At 38.4% G+C, this 18812-nt stretch overlaps 1 protein-coding gene across 2 annotated transcripts in view; it reads left to right on the forward strand.

Annotated features, from left to right (window-relative positions):
* UNC5C (unc-5 netrin receptor C) overlaps positions 1-18812 on the forward strand; it is a 425239-nt gene that overhangs the window by 263234 nt on the left and 143193 nt on the right. For both annotated transcript variants that reach the window (XM_005207736.3, XM_002688134.5), the window contains exon 3: positions 16046-16189. In XM_005207736.3, the coding sequence (XP_005207793.1) occupies positions 16046-16189 (144 nt within the window). The remainder of the gene's footprint in view (positions 1-16045; positions 16190-18812) is intronic.

Below are 18812 nucleotides of genomic sequence, written 5' to 3' on the forward strand. Positions count from 1 at the left end.
GTAAACTCTGAGAGTTGGTGATAGACAGGGAGGCCTGGTGTGTTGCAGTCCCTGGGATCACAAAGAGTCAGACACAACTGAGCGACTGAACTGGACTGTAGCCTACCAGGCTCCTCCGTCCATGGGATTTTCAAGGCAAGAGTGCTGGAGTGAGTTGCCATTTCCTTCTCCAGGGGATCTTCCCAACCCGGGGATCTTCCCAACCCAGGTATCAAACCCAGGATGATAGCCAAGTAAGGACTAAAAATCAGGTCTTTTGCCTTTAGGTCTAGTATTCTATATTTTCTATATTTAGCTCTTTCTGTCAATAAAGACTTTCATACCATAGAAAACAATGATCCAAATTTCATTTGACTTGATAACTATTTCAATATCACTGTGATTTCTTAAAAATTTCTTAAAAAGTTAAAGAAAAATTTCTTTTAAATTCAATTTCTTGTTTTCCTGTTGAAGGAGCTCTATCAATTATATTGTAGAAGGACATTTAATACACATTTCCTATTCTTTTCTTCCTGGGCACAGATGAATACTACCAGTCCTGCATTCTTGCCATGCAACTTGGCCAAGTGAATCTTCTTTTCCATGGGCTATGAGTGAGTTATGTGAACTTCCAAGCCAAGCATTTTAAGAGCAGGTGTGAGCTCTCTGTGCTGTCTTCTCCTTGTTTGGGGACCCTGGTAGCCATGGCTGAAACGACATAGGTTGCAGATAGATGCAGCCTGGATTACTAAGAAAGCTGAGATAAAATAGCTGCCATGCAGACTTCTGTGATGGAAAATAGATTTTAATTTTGTAAAGCCTCTAAAATGAGAGGCATTGTTTAGTACACAGCATGACATAAACTATTTAGCTTCTAAAATTACGTTAGGTTAGTCTTGTATTAAGGGCTTACTCTGCTAAGAGTTTTACATGTATCACCTTATATAATCATTAAAATAACCCACTGAGTTAGGAATTTTAATTCACTCTTTCTCATTGAGGTAAGTGTTATTTAGTGAGGTAGAGGGATTTTCTGAAAGTCATACATCTGGTCACTGGAGGAACTAGAATTTGAACCAAGTACTTTACCAAAGATTATACCCTCAATTAAGTTAATTGCCAAGGATTTATTAAACTTAAGGTTTTACTGGCCTACCTGTAACAGTATTGTCCTCTAGAATTCTAGGTTTGGTAAACCTTTGGATTATAAAAGTTCCAATAAACCTTTGGTTTATCAGAAACTAAGTCTATGCAACTTAGCAGCAGAAGATCAAAGAGACAGTCTCTATAGAAAAAAAAAAAGGAAAAAAGTTAAAGTGCTTTATGCTTATTTTCATTATTGTATTAAATCATCTCTTCCTTTGGAATAGCAAAAGAAATATTTGAGGCAAGGATCTCAGAATATATAGAAATATTTTGGAACTATCAGAACAAATAGTTATTTCCCAGTTAGAATTAAAAAGTTAAAATTGAAAATTGGTGTTTCAGCCAAAGTTGAATACATACTACTAGCTTGGAAATATGAAATGCTAGTATTTTTCATCTCTACTTAGAATTTCACAAGTTAGATTTTTTTCCTCCTTTTTGTAAATTTATTCCTTCTCACATACTTGATTTTTTTTTTTTTTTTTTAAGGATAAGAAAAAGGGATCTCATTGGCGCATGCATGTGTTCTCAGTCGTTTCTGTCATGTTAGACTCTTTGTGACCCCGTGGACTGTAACCCGCCAGGCTTCTCTGTTCATGGGATTCTCCAGGCAAGAATACTGGAGTGAATTGCCATGCCCTCCTCCAGGGGATCTTCCCGACCCCGGGATCGAACCCACGTCTCCTACAGTGGCAGGTTGATTCTTTACCCACTGAGCCACCTGGGAAGCCCATCTCGTTGGCACTTGATCTGTATTTACTCAGCTCTTACTGGAGGCTCAACAACTTTGGAGGCTCTAAAAAGCATTACAGTAACTCCACTTTTGTTCCCCATTGTTAGTGCAATTACCAAAGGACGTTCAAAATTTAAATCATAGTTGTGTCTGAGTATGTCTTTCTGGCTAGGATAGGAGGTACAACTGCCACCATGACTGAAAGTTCCTTTCCTCTAAGATATAAGGGGACACAATCACATATCTTTTAAATAAGTATATCATAGTGTCCTAGGGGAAATATTATTTCATTAATTCAACAAATAATTATTGCCTACCTACAATGTGTGCCAAGGATTATTCTAGATCACAGCAACATCAGATAGCAAACAAAAATTTGTACCCTGATGGAATTCACATACCAGTTGGAAAGTGAGAAGATGTAATTAAGTTCATCAATTTTAAGTCTTCTCTAAACAGTGAGTGTTTGCTTATTCTGCCCCAAAGTAGTCAGAACTAGCCTAGTTAGTTATTTCCATTTGGTTGCTTAGTGTCCTTGTTTTACCTGGTGGTTGGATACGGACGTAAGTAATGCCCAATGGGTGAGCTATGCAAGTTCCTTGGTTACAGAAACCAGTAGACTTTTCACTTACCCATCAGGGTAGCTCCCCTCTATCTGTGCTCTGATGTAATAGGGACCTTGGGGGTGAGTAAAGTCCTAGGTGACTGGGCTGAAGGACAGGAAACTTAAAGGCTAATCACTCGAACTTGTTCCTGCTGTTCAGATTCCGTTTCTAAATAATCATAGCCACATCTACATTGTCCTGGACAGTTGACGTCCCCACCCAGACTGAACTCTCCCAGCTCTGTTGAAAATTTCCCAAAGCAGCCATGTCTTTCTCATATGGGTTTATAACTAACACAATTTCCAGTTAGGGTGTTCTCCCCCTCTCTTAAGACTGTGTTAGTACTTGCAATGATAATTTTGTTAATAAAACAGAGTTTTATTCCCAGTTGTTATTCTTTTATACTTTAAAAGAATTTTTGAAGTAAGCCAGAAGGAAAAACACCAATACAGTATACTAACACATATATATGGAATTTAGAAAGATGATAACAATAACCCTGTGTACGAGACAGCAAAAGAGACACTGATGTATGGAACAGTCTTATGGACTCTGTGGGAGAGGGAGAGGGTGAGAAGATTTGGAAGAATGGCATTGAAACATGTAAAATATCATGTATGAAACGAGATGCCAGTCCAGGTTCGATGCACAATACTGGATGCTTGGGGCTAGTGCACTGGGACGACCCAGAGGGATGGTATGGGGAGGGAGGAGGAGGGTTCAGGATGGGGAGCACATATATACCTGTAATGGATTCATTTTGATATTTGGCAAAACTAATACAATTATGTAAAGTTTAAAAATAAAATAAAATTAAAAAAAAAAGAATTTTATTGATTTCAAGAACTTTTGTAGCCGTTAGTCCATTTCTTTTCTCACCACCCAATAAAACAAATAAATTCTTAACTTCATTTTACAAGTTAGGAAACCAAGGGTTGATGAATTTAAGATTTTCCAAAAGTCAAATAGTAAATACTGAGCAGGAATTTATTCTCTTAACTAAATAAATCACTAAGTGGCTGTGTATTAGACAAGTATTTTTAAAAATGTCTTAAAGGGCTTCCCAGATGGCACTAGTTGTAAAGAACCAATTCAGGAGACTTGAGATACAAGTTTGATCCTTGGGTTGGGAAGATCCCCTGGAGGAGGAAAATGGCAATACACTCCAGGATTCTTGCCTCAAAAATTACATGGACAGAGGAGCTATAGTTCACGGAGTCGCAGAGTCAAGACACAACTGAAGCGACTCAGCATAGACAAGTATTTGTCTAACCCTCCAGTTGTAATAACAATTGTCCTGCATGAGTTGAATTTTTCCCAAAAAGTGAGCAATTTTAATTTGATTTTAAAGTTTTTTTTTTTAAAGAAAATAAATGCACTGCTTTTAAAATAAATAAGTAGCTGTCCCCAATAACCTACATGTGAACTATTATAAGTGGCGGTCTCTCCAGAGGTGAAAGCACTTGATGCTTGTTTCTAAATCATTTGGGATAAGAAAACAAATAAAAGCCTGACAGTAGGACTGATTATTATTCTGAATAATTGTACCTGATTTTTATTGTCAGGCTGTTTTCAGAGGGTCACCAAGAATATTGCTTTTAACACATGATTAATGACTTCATGTAAGATCATAGTTCTGAAAACAAATTTTGTAATGATAATTAAAATTATGAAAACTCAATTTAAATAAATCAGATTAGTTTTCTTTATTAGTAAAGCCATATTAATCTCTCTAAAGCAGATGTCATTTTTAAAATGTCATTCGCCACTGTACAATTTTTACAAGCTCCTTCTCCATAAAACAGTCTTCTCTAGCTGCCATACATGGCTCTCCAGGAACCTCTCTTCTGGTCTTATTTCTTACTTAATTCATGTAAACTATTCTGCATTGTGATCTCCATGTTTTTTCTCCTCTGCCATTTGGCTTCTTGCTGTTCTCTCCTCTTCAAGTCTCTTTGATTCATCTCTAAATTTTTAAACCCAAACGATGCTTCAATATCAAATTCAAATATTCTATTCCCCAGGTTTTCCCTGATCTCTCCTTCTAAAACGGTTTCATTGTAGCTTTCTTTATGGGGTTTTTGGAACTTTCCAAACAGTGGATTACTTTTATTCTATATACCAACATCTGGAGAATGCTAAGCAAAACCACATTGAAAGCCATGCTGAAATGGGTTCTTTGTTTACATTGACTATAGGGTTCTATGGCTTAATAAATTAGGGGGAATGTTAAGTAAGTAAGTGTTAGTTGCTCAGTGGTGTCCAACTCTTTGTTTTCCCATGAGTTGTAGCCAGCCAGGCTCCTCTGTCCATGGAATTCTCCAGGCAAGAGTACTGGATTGGGTTGCCATTCCCTTCTTCAGGGTATCTTCCTCACCCAGGGATCAAACCTGGGTCTCTTCTCTTCTTGCAGGCAGATTCTTTACCATCTGAGCCACCAGGGAAGCCTGAGGAGAATGTTGGCAGTCCAAATTAAACCCACTTCTTTATGGCAGAACTCCTTATCAATGCCTTTTGTATACTAATAGCATTCCAAGTTTCTAAGAGAATGTTGTATTAAGCAGAAATTCCCAAACTTATTTGAGCAGAAACCACTTTTTCTAGGCACAGTTGAGGAATATTGTTGTAGTGAAAGGAATTGGGACTTTGGATTCAGACAACTGTGGTTCTGAATCCTGATTTCAGTAGTTATTGGCTGTGTAAACAGTTGTTAAAATTCCCACCTCCATACCTTACCCATATTATAGTTTTAACAATATTAATCCCAAGAATTATTATGCAGATTAACTGAGACCCATGGTAGATGCTCATTAAATACTAGTTACCTTTAGTGTTCTGAGTTACAATTAAATTTACTTATTCCTAGGATTGAACACTACTTGGATTATAGCTATAGCATACAAATCATTAATTCATTTAACATACATTAACTAGACAAATATTTGTGCCAATTACTATCCTGATGGATATACAATGCATTTGAGAGAGTCCCTTTACTCAGTAAACTACTGATTTTATCTCTCATATTAGACAGAAGCAGAATCCATAACCATTTCATCTCCATGCCCATCTTGGAAGCTACTATGCATAAATCAGATGCTGAAGACCAATCTCCACAGTAGAAAGTAACCCATAGGAGGACAGAGTCCTTATGGATCTTCTTTACCACTGTGTCCTTAGCATATAATAGAGTCACAACAAATACCTATCGCATGAAGGACTGGATGAAAATATAATAATTTATAACTCCACAGTTAACTAATCTCCAATAACTCGTTATTATTCCCCACCATTATTGACAGAAATCTTTTTCTAAAAAATTTGTTAAAATTACCTCCATTGAAATTACTGATGAACTGCCTGAAATTGGGACAGAAAGGAATGCATGTAGTTAGATTTAGATAATTATTAACAATTCTGCTTTTAAAGAAAAATGTTGAATATATATATATTCAAATATATATAAAGTTTGATGTTTTAGGGAAAATATTTAGATGAGGAATGTATTTGCTATCTCAGTGGAATGTGCTTTGTGCTGTATCATGTTCTTACACAACTGCTTCTTTATAGTCTAAAAAACATTGACATATAAGAAGAGGTTAATTAGAGAAAGCATTTTAGTTCAGAGTTTCAATAGGTCTTTCATCACCAAAGTTAGGAATAAGAATTAAATGATGGGCCAAAACTGGTAGGATTAACTTCTGCCAGCTCATTTATACAGCTCTATAAGTAAGGTAAAATATTTTATATACCCACCACTCCAATTATCCTTCATACTTGCAGCCCTAATTTGATGGTGGTGAGAAGTCAAATCAAAAGTAGAAGCACTGAACTTCCCTGGTGGTCCAGAGGTTAAGAATCTGTCTGCCAGTGTAGGGGACATGGGTTCAATCCGTGGTCCAGGAAGATTCCACATATGGCAAGACAGCTAAGCCCGTGCACCACAGATATTGAGCCCTTGAGCTCTATCCTCCATGCTCTGCAACAAGAGAAGCCATCAAAGCCTGAGAAGCGATGAAGACTCAACACAACCAAAAATAAAATAAATTAATTCACAACATTTTTTTTAAAGGTAGGAGCACTGGTTCTCCTTACAAGGATGTTATGACATCTGAACCTGACACTCCTGCAAAGAAAAGGGCAAAACAGTGTTAGCACTGTTGGTGTAAGTCATCTGTCACTCTCTTTTAATAGCATCTTGTAACTAAAATTTGAAGTTTCAGAAAGGAAGGTTGCATTTATCTGTGGTTGACATATATTAGGTTGATGCAAACGGACTTACAGTTTTGGACCATAATTTTAAATCATTACAACCTAGGCTTAAGCACATATTTATTAATAAAAATAGGAACCATTAGAGTCAACTCATTTTTGCCAGTGAGAAATAAGTTTATTCCTGTCGTGTAAAAATCCATGCCCCAGGTTTAGATGAACTTTTGAAAAGCATTTTCGGCCTCCTGCTGGTTATAGAAGCATTTTCCCTGCACAAAGTTGTCGAGATGCTTGAAAATATGGTAGTCAGTTTGGGAAAGGTCAGGTGAATATGACAAATAAGGCAAAACGTTGTAGCCCAATTCATTCAACTTTTGAAGTGTTGGTTGTGCAACGTGTGGGTGGGTATTGTTGGAGAGAAGAATTGGGCCCTTTCTGTTGACCAGTGCCATCGGCAGGAATTGCAGTTTTCAGTGCATATCAATTTCCTGAGCATACTTCTTAAATATACTGGTTTCTCTGGAATTCAGAAAGCTATAATGCTGTGGAAAATTCTTCAAGAGATGGGAATACCAGACCACCTGACCTGCCTCTTGAGAAATTTGTATACAGGTCAGGAAGCAACAGTTAGAACTGGACATGGAACAACAGACTGGTTCCAAATAGGAAAAGGAGTACGTCAAGGCTGTATATTGTCACCCTGTTTATGTAACTTATATGCAGAGTACATCATGAGAAACGCTGGACTGGAAGAACACAAGCTGGAATCAAGATTGCCGGGAGAAATATCAATAACCTCAGATATGCAGATGACACCACCCTTATGGCAGAAAGTGAAGAGGAACTCAAAAGCCTCTTGATGAAGGTGAAAGTGGAGAGTGAAAAAGTTGGCTTAAAGCTCAACATTCAGAAAACGAAGATCATGGCATCTGGTCCCATCACTTCATGGGAAATAGATGGGGAAACAGTGGAAACAGTGTCAGACTTTATTTTTCTGGGCTCCAAAATCACTACAGATGGTGACTGCAGCCATGAAATTAAAAGACACTTACTCCTTGGAAGGAAAGTTATGACCAACCTAGATAGCATATTGGAAAGAAGAGACATTACTTTGCCAACAAAGGTTCGTCTAGTCAAGGCTATGGTTTTTCCTGTGGTCATGTATGGATGTGAGAGTTGGACTGTGAAGAAGGCTGAGTGCCGAAGAATTGATGCTTTTGAACTGTGGTGTTGGAGAAGACTCTTGAGAGTCCCTTGGACTACAAGGAGATCCAACCAGTCCATTCTGAAGGAGATCAGCCCTGGGATTTCTTTGGAAGGAATGATGCTAAAGCTGAAACTCCAGTACTTTGGCCACCTCATGCGAAGAGTTGACTCATTGGAAAAGACTCTGATACTGGGAGGGATTGGGGGCAGGAGGAGAAGGGGACGACAGAGGATGAGATGGCTGGATGGCATCACTGACTCGATGGATGTGAGTCTGAGTGAACTCTGGGAGTTGGTGATGGACAGGGAGGCCTGGCGTGCTGCGATTCATGGGGTCACAAAGAGTCGGACACGACTGAGCGACTGATCTGATCTGATCTGATAATGGATCAGATGGACAGCAGACCACCAAAAAGTGACCATGCCCTTTTCTTGGTGCAAGTTTGGTTTGGGAGGTGCTTTGGAACTTCATCTTGCTCCAAGCACTGAGCTGATCACTGCCAGTGTCATATAAAATCTACCTTTTTTCACATGTCATAATCTGATGGGAGAAATGGTTCATTATTGTTGCATGGAATAAGAGAAGACAACGATTCAAAATGAAAATTTTTTTGACTTGTGGTCAACTCATGAGGCATTCACTTATCAAGCTTTTTCCCCTTTCCAGTTTTCTTCAAATGCTAAATGACCTCAACATGGTCGATGTTGGGTTCTTCGGCAACTTCTTGTGTAGTTGTAAGAGGATCAGCTTTGATCATTGATCATTGATCATTTGATCATTTGATCATTAGTTGGTCATTGTTAACTCCTAATGGCCAGTCACTCCACTTCTCATCTTCAAGGCTCTCATCTCCTTTGAGAAACTTCTGGAACCACCAGTGCACTGTATGTTCGTTAGCAGTTCTGGACAAATGCATTGTCAATTTTACGAGTTGTCTCCGCTGCTTCATGAACCATTGTGAACAATAAGAAAATCACTTGAATTTGTTTTTGTCTAACATCATTTTCTAAAATAAATATAAAATACACAGTTTAATGTTATTAGCAAAAAAACATAAAGTGAAAAATGCACATTAAAATGATATATAACATAACCATATTTATTTAAGAATGTATTCCAATATCAAATGGCAAAGTTCAACAATGCAAAACTGCAATTACTTTTGCACCAACCTAATAGCTTTCTAGAACTACTAGACATCTCCCCACTTCCAGACACATAATCCAATGCATATTTTTTTCTCAGCTCTAGATAAAACAAAAATATAACGAACTAAAACACAGACCATTATTGGACACAGAATGCCACACAGAACCAAATGACTAGAAATTATCACATACAAGGGAATCAAGTCAAACTATTACATAAAAGAACAAAATTCTTCCAAGAAAATCTCTTGAACCTCTCGGTGTCAGCCATGTTATTCCTTAACTTTCAGGAAAATTCATCCGTATCACAAAGACAGTAAATATAAGTTTAACAAAAATATTCATAATAAATCTAATACACTCAGATCAGATCAGATCAGTCGCTCAGTCATGTCCGACTCTTTGCGACCCCATGAATCGCAGCACGCCAGGCCTCCCTGTCCATCAACAACTCCCGGAGTTCACCCAGACTCATGTCCATCGAGTCAGTGATGCCATCCAGCCATCTCATCCTCTGTTGTCCCTTTCTCCTCCTGCCCTCAATCCCTCCCAGTATCAGAGTCTTTTCCAATGAGTCAACTCTTCGCATGAGGTGGCCAAAGTACTGGAGTTTCAGCTTTAGCATCATTCCTTCCGAAGAAATCCCGGGGCTGATCTCCTTCAGAATGGACTGGTTGGATCTCCTTGCAGTCCATGGACTCTCAAGAATCTTCTCCAACACCACAGTTCAAAAGCATCAATTCTTCGGCACTCAGCCTTCTTCACAGTCCAACTCTCACATCCATACATGACCACAGGAAAAACCATAGCCTTGACTAGATGGACCTTTGTTGGCAAAGTAATGTGTGGGCTTTTGAATGTGCTATCTAGGTTGGTCATAACTTTCCTTCCAAGGAGTAAGTGTCTTTTAATTTCATGGCTGCAGTCACCATCTGTAGTGATTTTGGAGCCCAGAAAAATAAAGTCTGACACTGTTTCCACTGTTTCCCCATCTATTTCCCATGAAGTGATGGGACCAGATGCCATGATCTTCGTTTTCTGAATGTTGAGCTTTAAGCCAACTTTTTCACTCTCCACTTTCACCTTCATCAAGAGGCTTTTTAGTTCCTCTTCACTTTCTGCCATAAGGGTGGTGTCATCTGCATATCTGAGGTTATTGATATTTCTCCCGGCAATCTTGATTCCAGCTTGTGCTTCTTCCAGCCCAGCATTTCTCATGATGTACTCTGCATATAAGTTACATAAACAGGGTGACAATATACAGCCTTGACGTACTCCTTTTCCTATTTGGAACCAGTCTGTTGTTCCATGTCCAGTTCTAACTGTTGCTTCCTGACCTGCATACAAATTTCTCAAGAGGCAGGTCAGGTGGTCTGGTATTCCCATCTCTTTCAGACTCTAATACCTTAGTAAGTTGCAATTCCCAATTACACAAAGTAATTTTAGTTACTTAGGTGGCCTGTTCATATATTATATATTAAAAATTCAAGGGAAACATTTCAGAGAGAAGTTGGTAAATTATGCATTTACAGTGTCTGCTGTTCCTGATGTACTTTGAAGATTGTCAAATGACTTTGTGTAACAAAGAGCAATGTTGTAATTATAAAGTTCTGCCTTCCAAGATATCATATTTATTATTTTAGTGAGAGTTATAAGTTACTAAAATAATTTTCAGTTTTTATGGTATGACATCCTTTTAAATAAAAGGATTCTGTGTGATTAAATTTATATTAAGACATCTCAAACTGTTATGTTTCATATTTTAGATATTGGTGAAAATTAATAGGATTGAGCTCTAAGAGAAAGCATGAAAAAGAGAAAACATGTTAATTCAATAAAATGTTGTAGTATATTCCAGAACATCCTTACCTGCAGCTTTGTACATTTCCAAGTACTATGTGAATATATTCCGATGAGATTTGGTAGAGTGACCTCTGTAGCTCTTCTCCCCATAGGGAGAGTACTGGGAGAAATAGAACTGCCAGGTCTACACAACAAAGTGTCTCAAAACTTCCCTTTGCATGTGAAAGATCAAGTGATTGGGACGAATGAAAAATACAACTGGGGCACACAAAACACCTCAGACTAACATGAGGTGAAGATGCTTTTTAGTGAAACATACATGGGGTATTAAATGATGCAGATTTGATGAACATATTTTAAAAAGATGATGCATAACTTGAGTATCACCTAATAAACATGATAAATAAATAGCATAAGCTTGGATGTGATACTTGATCCATCTTTACATTTCTGGAACTTAACAGTTAATTTTTGACATTAGTAAATTTTTACTACTTGTTGAAAGCACTACAGATTATATTTCTGGGGAAATGTGGATATGCTTTAAATAATTTTACAGCAGCATTAATCACAAACTTTGATCACTTGATAATAATCTCTAGGAAAACACTGTTAGTGATGTCAACACTATTAGAAGTTAAAATTATGCTAAAGATAAGAAATAATTGTCAAGTACCAGATTTTATTGCTCTATTCGTGTATAGCCTCATAAAGATCCAATCAGAGGGTTGCATTTATATCTGAATTTCTAAGGTCAGTTGAAACTCCCTATTAACAAGTACATATTCATGCTCATTAGAAGACTTCTTGGTATAATATGCTAATTACTTTTCTACACTCTGGCTCCCAAACCACAATGATTCCTGTTATAAAAGCAAATCACTGCAAACTTCAAACAGCATGCATCCTTGAGATGCCACTATTAAAGGATGAACAGTGATGGGAAATCTTTGATGTTATCAGACGGGATGGAAAATACACATTTGTATTTGAGTAAATCCTGTAGACCGAAGCATTTCTCCCCACCCTTAAATAACCTGAAACCAATTTCAAGTTGCCAAATGCTCTTCAAAGCAACCTGCCTTGGAAGTAACGCTGATGGCATTTCAAATTTCAAGGCAGCTTGCTTTTTCCATCTCACGACTTCAAGCAGATTTGAAATTTCATTTTCAAAGAGAAAGGACATTACCTACTTTTACCCAAACCACTAGTCTCTGGTTTGATGAACAAAATGTCATAGGTAATGAACTTAGCTATGATAATAAAAAGATGATATGTGACCCAGTAACTCAGAGTCTGAATAATGCAGCTAATTCTAGACAATTCTAAAATGTAAGTATTTAGATACTTAATATTTCAGTTTTTTCTTTTCTGGTGGTGCTGACCAAAAGTTGGAATATAAGCTTTGGGCCTGTGGCAGGGCCAGTGTACCCAACTGTAATTAATCCATCTCCTGCTGAATGGAGCATCTGTGAAGCTGAAGACAAAAATCAGTGTGTGCTTGACTCCTGGGCCCATGGGGATCCTGGACCACACAATTCAGAACATTCATACTGTGAATAATCCCTGTAGTAGGAGGGTAGGTCTGTGGCTTCATAAAAGGATTTAGATTTGTGGTTAATAGAAACATCCATGAGCCTCTTTGGGCAAAAGGATACAGTAGCCCTCATGAAGTTTCCCTAGCTTTTAATTAGGTTTCCTTTCATTGCTTTAAGTAAAAGGGAGGAGTGAAACCTGAAGTTATCATCTTGGGACACAAAATATTTGTATGCGGTTTTAATATCCTGAGCCTGTTTTGCTGCCGCTCTCTACATTTTGGAAAGAGCCATTATAGTCCTAAGGAACTACACACTGCAGGTTTATCAGCCCTTTGGTGACTGTAAATTTACTGCAGCAACCTTTAGAGGAAGTGTTTCTTTTCCAGTAACTGACTTTCTGCATGAACAGAAAAGGTACAAACAAATAAAACAGGCAAGAGTATTAAATACCAGAGTGGAGTTAAAAAGGTGGCGGGAAAGGAGAGAAGACGGCTCCATCTTTGCACCAGTTTCTAGACATCAGAAAAATGAGAATAATTACAATGAGACAAGAAAATGAAAGGCATAAGCAAGGACCAGGAAAGAGGAAGGAAAGTAGTGCTATTTGTTGAAGTTGGTTTTTCACTGTGGAGGCTGGACATTGGCTAAAATAATATAGTAATCTTTTCAAAGATTGGGATATGCCAGTTACTTGAAAATTCTTTTTAAGCTGATCACTATTTAAACATAAAAGCTTTACTAATTTCCAAAATTTTAAGGTAACATTAAATATATTTAATACATATTTTAAAATAGAGTCACTCCGTTAGGACCTTGCCCTGCCTTGGGCTTATAAAACCCACCTTCCTGGGCTTCATTCCAGTTCAGGGACTCATGAGTTGGACTTAAAGACTTAGTTTTTTCTGTGACTCAACTCTCATCCACTTGTGATGGGAAGAATTATCTATCCTCTAATGAGTCAGCATCTGCTGCTGTTGGGGGATTGTTAATTTCCCTGAGTGTTTTTATCCATAAGAGAATGTCCTAGATTTTAGGGTAAGTACAGAAACACTCTTTTTTAGAATCTCCAGATGACAGCTCTTTCATGTTACTTATACCAAGAAGTCATGATCAAACATTTTAAGAAATCATGACTTTTATGAGCTACTTAAACTCTGTGTCCTATACCTGTCACTGTATCATGTGTCATTTCATTTATGCATTTATATATGCATGCCTTTTTTATTCTCATCTGATTATGTCATCTTCTTAAAACACTCGACTCTCAGAAAGAAATCCCAAATCCTAAACATGGTGTACAACAGTGGTTCTCAAACTATAGCATGCATCAGAATTCTTGGAGGACTTGTTAAAATATTGCTGGGCTGGACTCTCAATCGTTCTTTTTCGCTGAGTCTGGAGTAGAACCCAGGAATTTGCATTTTCATCAAGTTCCAGGTGATGTTGATACAGCTGTTCTGTGGGCCATACTTTGAGAACTGCAGGTTCACAAGAATGTATATAAATCGGTCATTTTCTTGTCTCTGGGTTCACTTCATGCTGGCATTCTCTGTGTGCAGTGCTCAGGTGTCTTCTCCTGGGTTCCCAGTCTCCTCCTTCCCTTTCTTCTTCTTACCATGTGTCCTGTGCCTCTCCCCATATGATTTAATCAGTCTAACTCATGCAGGATCCTTCATACTAAGTTGAGTCTCCTTGTTATTTACTCTCATTACTTCAATACTTCTTTGCAGCATTGAACACAATTGTAATTAAATAATAAATTTATACATTTATTATAATTCAAGTTAATATGTGCCCTTCTCACAAAAATAAAGCTTCATTAAGGATAAGGCCCCAGTGCAATATTTTCTGCATAATTGATGCTTGATAGATATTTCGTCCATGAATGAATGAATGAACAAACAATACAAACTAACATAATTAATTTTTCTTACTGTGCTCATACATGATGCTCATACATAATTTATGCCCCTGCTCCCTAACGGGTGTCCCTTCCAGTTCTCTCAAAGACACTCCAGGCTAGCAGGGTGTGCAAGAGAAGTGGCAGTTGCCCAAATACATTGCCCATATATGTTTAATTTCATTTTTCTTGCTCAATGCAAAGAGGCATATTTCAGGATGAATCTCTGAACTAGACTTTGGTATCACAAGATAAATACCCCTAAAATGATAATCCCAGACTCAAGTTCAATTATTTTAGGATTATATAATGCTGTGAAATAAATTTCAATTATTTGAGCATTTTAACTGGAATTCACTTTATTTTTAATAGGATTTTGGTTACATTGTTATTAAAGAGAAACATTTGGGCTTTCAAAAATTCATGAAAACTTTAAAGTCATTCATTCTCTGGCTAGAACAGCAGAGGTTTGTTAACTAAGGCTAATATTTCTTTCAATAAAAAACAATGTGCCAAATAAAGCCATTTAAAATGACTTAGTTTTTTTAAAAATCACTGTATATTTATAAAGTACTAGATCATATAATAATAAACCTAAATATATATACTTGTGTATATAAATATACATGTTAATGATTTATATACCTATGATTATTATTTTATGTCATTCTCTCTCATTTTATGTAAAGAGTTAATGAAGATCATAGCATCTGATCCCATCTCTTCATGGGAAATAGATGGGGAAACAGTGGAAACAGTGTCAGACTTTATTTTTGGGGGCTCCAAAATCACTGCAGATGGTGACTGCAGCCATGAAATTAAAAGATGCTTATTCCTTGGAAGGAAAGTTATGTCCAACCTAGATAGCATATTCAAAAGCAGAGACATTACTTTGCCAACAAAGGTCCGTCTAGTCAAGGCTATGGTTTTTCCAGTGGTCATGTATGGATGTGAGAGTTGGACTGTGAAGAAGGCTGAGCGCCGAAGAATTGATGCTTTTGAACTGTGGTGTTGGAGAAGACTCTTGAGAGTCCCTTGGACTGCAAGGAGATCCAACCAGTCCATTCTGAAGGAGATCAGCCCTGGGATTTCTTTGGAAGGAATGATGCTAAAGCTGAAACTCCAGTACTTTGGCCACCTCATGCGAAGAGTTGACTCATTGGAAAAGACTCTGATGCTGGGAGGGATTGGGGGCAAGAGGAGAAGGGGACGACAGAGGATGAGATGGCTGGATGGCATCACCGACTCGATGGATGTGAGTCTGAGTGAAGTCCGGGAGTTGTTGATGGACAGGGAGGCCTGGCGTGCTGCAATTCATGGGGTCGCAAAGAGTTGGACACGACTGAGTGACTGAACTGAACTGAACTGATACTGTAAAGCTGTGTACAGCACATGGGTATCTTACACACAACCTGTATAATTAAGATAGAATCCTTAGAAGACTTTAAATTCAAGTTCATGTTTGAATACACAGAGAAAGATACCTTGGTGGTGGGTGAATATTAGGTAATAAGGGGAAAGGATTTTTGTGGATAGATCTAATTCACTTTCATCTTCTGATGAATCCAGAAGATTTCAAATAGCAAATAAGAGAATGAGACAGCTGTGAATCAAGTAACTGGAGCTAGAATAAAGTCAGAGGAGATGAGAGGCAATATGTGATTTATAGGTCCACAGCATTAAGAAGGATCACTGGGGAAAAAATTAGGTATAATGTTTTGTATTTTGTTAGTACAAGTCTTCTCCTGACTTAAATCTTCCTTTGCCTTGGCAGGTCTCATTGTCCGGGAAGTGAGCATTGAGATTTCACGCCAGCAAGTGGAAGAACTCTTTGGGCCTGAAGATTACTGGTGCCAGTGTGTAGCCTGGAGCTCGGCAGGCACCACCAAGAGCCGGAAAGCCTACGTGCGCATTGCGTGTAAGTCACTATGCAGGGGCATTGTGGGTTCCAGAAGCTAATGGAATATGGGAAAACTTGACCACACCTGCTCTGGTGTCGAAGAACCCTGGTTGAAAACTGCTCCCAGACTTCTGCATTTGAGCTACACTTTCTCCTTAAGTCATCAGAATATCATTTCATTTTTTGTTTCGAGGCACTGAGTAATTTTCCTTTAGGGATGTGAAAGAATTAGTGCTACTTTCAAAAGTCTGGGTGTTCTTTTTTAATCTAATAGTAATTAGGCTATAGGAAAACAACTACATTCCTTTAATGAGTTTATTCTGCCAATTTGTTAGGACAGTGTTGACTAGTTTTGCTATTAGAAATAGAAATTACCCGGCAAAGCTTCTCTATTTATTTTAGAACTGTTTTAATGCATCAAAACACACCAGTTTTCCAAACTGTATTAATTTCTAGAGTATTTCAGGAAGATATTTCTAGTATACTTTCAGGGAGAGGTTAAAAGGGTTCCATAATCAGTAAATGTGGGAAATACTTTTTTGGACAAAGTTAAAGAAGTTCCTTCATTGCAAAACTTTCCAGATCCTTTAATATGCTAATGGGCATATTATCCCCAAGGAGGAGATGTTGCCTGCAGCTCTTTCTGCAGACCCTTTTCTCAGTGAGTACTATTCACACCTTGAACAGCATGGATGCTGCTTTAATGTCTGAAGTTTCCATACTGAGAAATTTTCTCAAGTGTGAGACCACTGAAAACCATGTAAATCGTACTATCTGAATTCCTTGGCATGTCTGTTCCAGCATGTATATGAAGTTGCTTCAGTTGTGTCTGATTCTGTGAGATCCCATGGACCGTAGCCCACCAGACTCCTCATCCATGGGATTCTCCAGGCAAGAATACTGGAGTGAGTCACCATGCCCTCCTCCAGGGGATCTTCCCAACCTAGGGATCGAACTCTCGTCTCTTGTATCTACAGTATTGGCATGCAGGTTCTTTACCACTAGAGCCAACTGGGAAGCCCCTTGCATGCCTGTAGTTTACTAAATTTCAGTTTGCATTGATGTCAGTGTCACTTTCCTCTAATATGTCACTGTGTGCATGCCTGCTCAGTCATGTCATATGGTCAGTCAAGCATGCTCAGACTGTAGCCCACCAGGATCCTCTGTCCATGGGATATCCCAGGCAAGAATATTGGAATGGGTTCCCATTTTCTCTTCCAGGGGATCTTCCTGACCTAGGAATCAAACCCCCATCTCTTGCATCTCCTGCACTGGCAGGCAGATTCAGATTCTTGACCGCTGAGCCACTGGGAAGTCACCAAGTTCAAGCAGTTTTGGCTCCGATGCGTCTCACAATTCCTGTTCTTGCCTGTACTTTCCCTTCTGTTTGATCTAGATCCCAGCCATTACAATCACTTACCAGTTAGTCTCCATGATTCTAGTCTTTTACCTTTTCTAGCCCTTCCTCCCTATTACCACAAATGCAAGATTCTGGAAGATTCCTAAAACTCAGGTCTTACCTCAGTTCACCTCCATCCCTGCTTAAAATTTTATAGTGGCTTCTGAGATAAAGTGAAAATTTCCTACAATAGTATATATCACTGTATTTGTTTACTAGAGCTGCTGTAACAAAATTCTACCAACTGGTGGCTTAAACAAGAGAAATTTATTTTCTCACAGATCTGGAAGCTGGAGTCCAAGATCAAGGTGCTGGCAATATTGGTTTCTGCTGAAGCTCCTCTCCTTGGCTTATAGATGGTTATCTTCTCCATGTCTTCACATGATCTTCCTTCTGTAACTGTCTGGATCCAAATTTCTCTTCTTATAAGGATGCCAGTCATGTTAGGTTAAGGCTACCCAAATGACCTCATTTTAACTTAATCACCTCTTTAAAGGTCATATCTCCAAATACTTTCTGAGGTATACTGGGCCCTAGGATGTCAACTTGTAAATTTTGAAGGGGGGATGCATTTCAGCCCATAACAACCACATGTCATTGTTTCCGTAATGTAACCTAAGTTTCCAGCTCTGACCACAAAGAATGTTTCCTATCTACTCACACTAGATTAGAAATACTTCCATTTCTTTGTTTCCAGCTGTTATTCATCCTGAAGCACTTTACCTTTCTCTTACTTCCTTTCATTCTTTGTAAAAATTCATTTATTCAACAAATATTTACTAAGCATTTACTCTCTTACTGAGATAATTTTAGGTATTTGGTATGGAGCCAGAATCAAAACACGTAATGATCCCTGCCCTCAAGAGGCTTGTTTCTGCTAAACAAGTTGTTGTTGTTTAGTCGCTAAGTTGTGTCTGACGTTTTGGGACCCCATGGACTGTAGCCCACCAGGCTCCTCTGTCCATAGGATTCTCCAGGCAAAAATACTGGAATGGGTTAGCATTCCCTTCTCCAGGGATCTTCCTGACCCAGGGATTGAACCCACATGTCCTGCATTGCAGGCATATACTTATTCTTTACGGCTGAACCACCAGGGAAGCTAGAGCACACTCTTAATGAAGTAAGTAATCAGTAACAGAGCAGATGGTAAGTGTTATGAAGAAAGACAGTGGGGGAAGGGGGTATGCTGTGCTGGGGATTGTGGTCAGAGAAGGCCTGCAGAAGAAGTTGGCAGTTGAAGCA

Source organism: Bos taurus, chromosome 6 (genome assembly GCF_002263795.3).
Source record: "Bos taurus isolate L1 Dominette 01449 registration number 42190680 breed Hereford chromosome 6, ARS-UCD2.0, whole genome shotgun sequence".
NCBI classification, from domain to species: Eukaryota; Metazoa; Chordata; class Mammalia; order Artiodactyla; family Bovidae; genus Bos; species Bos taurus.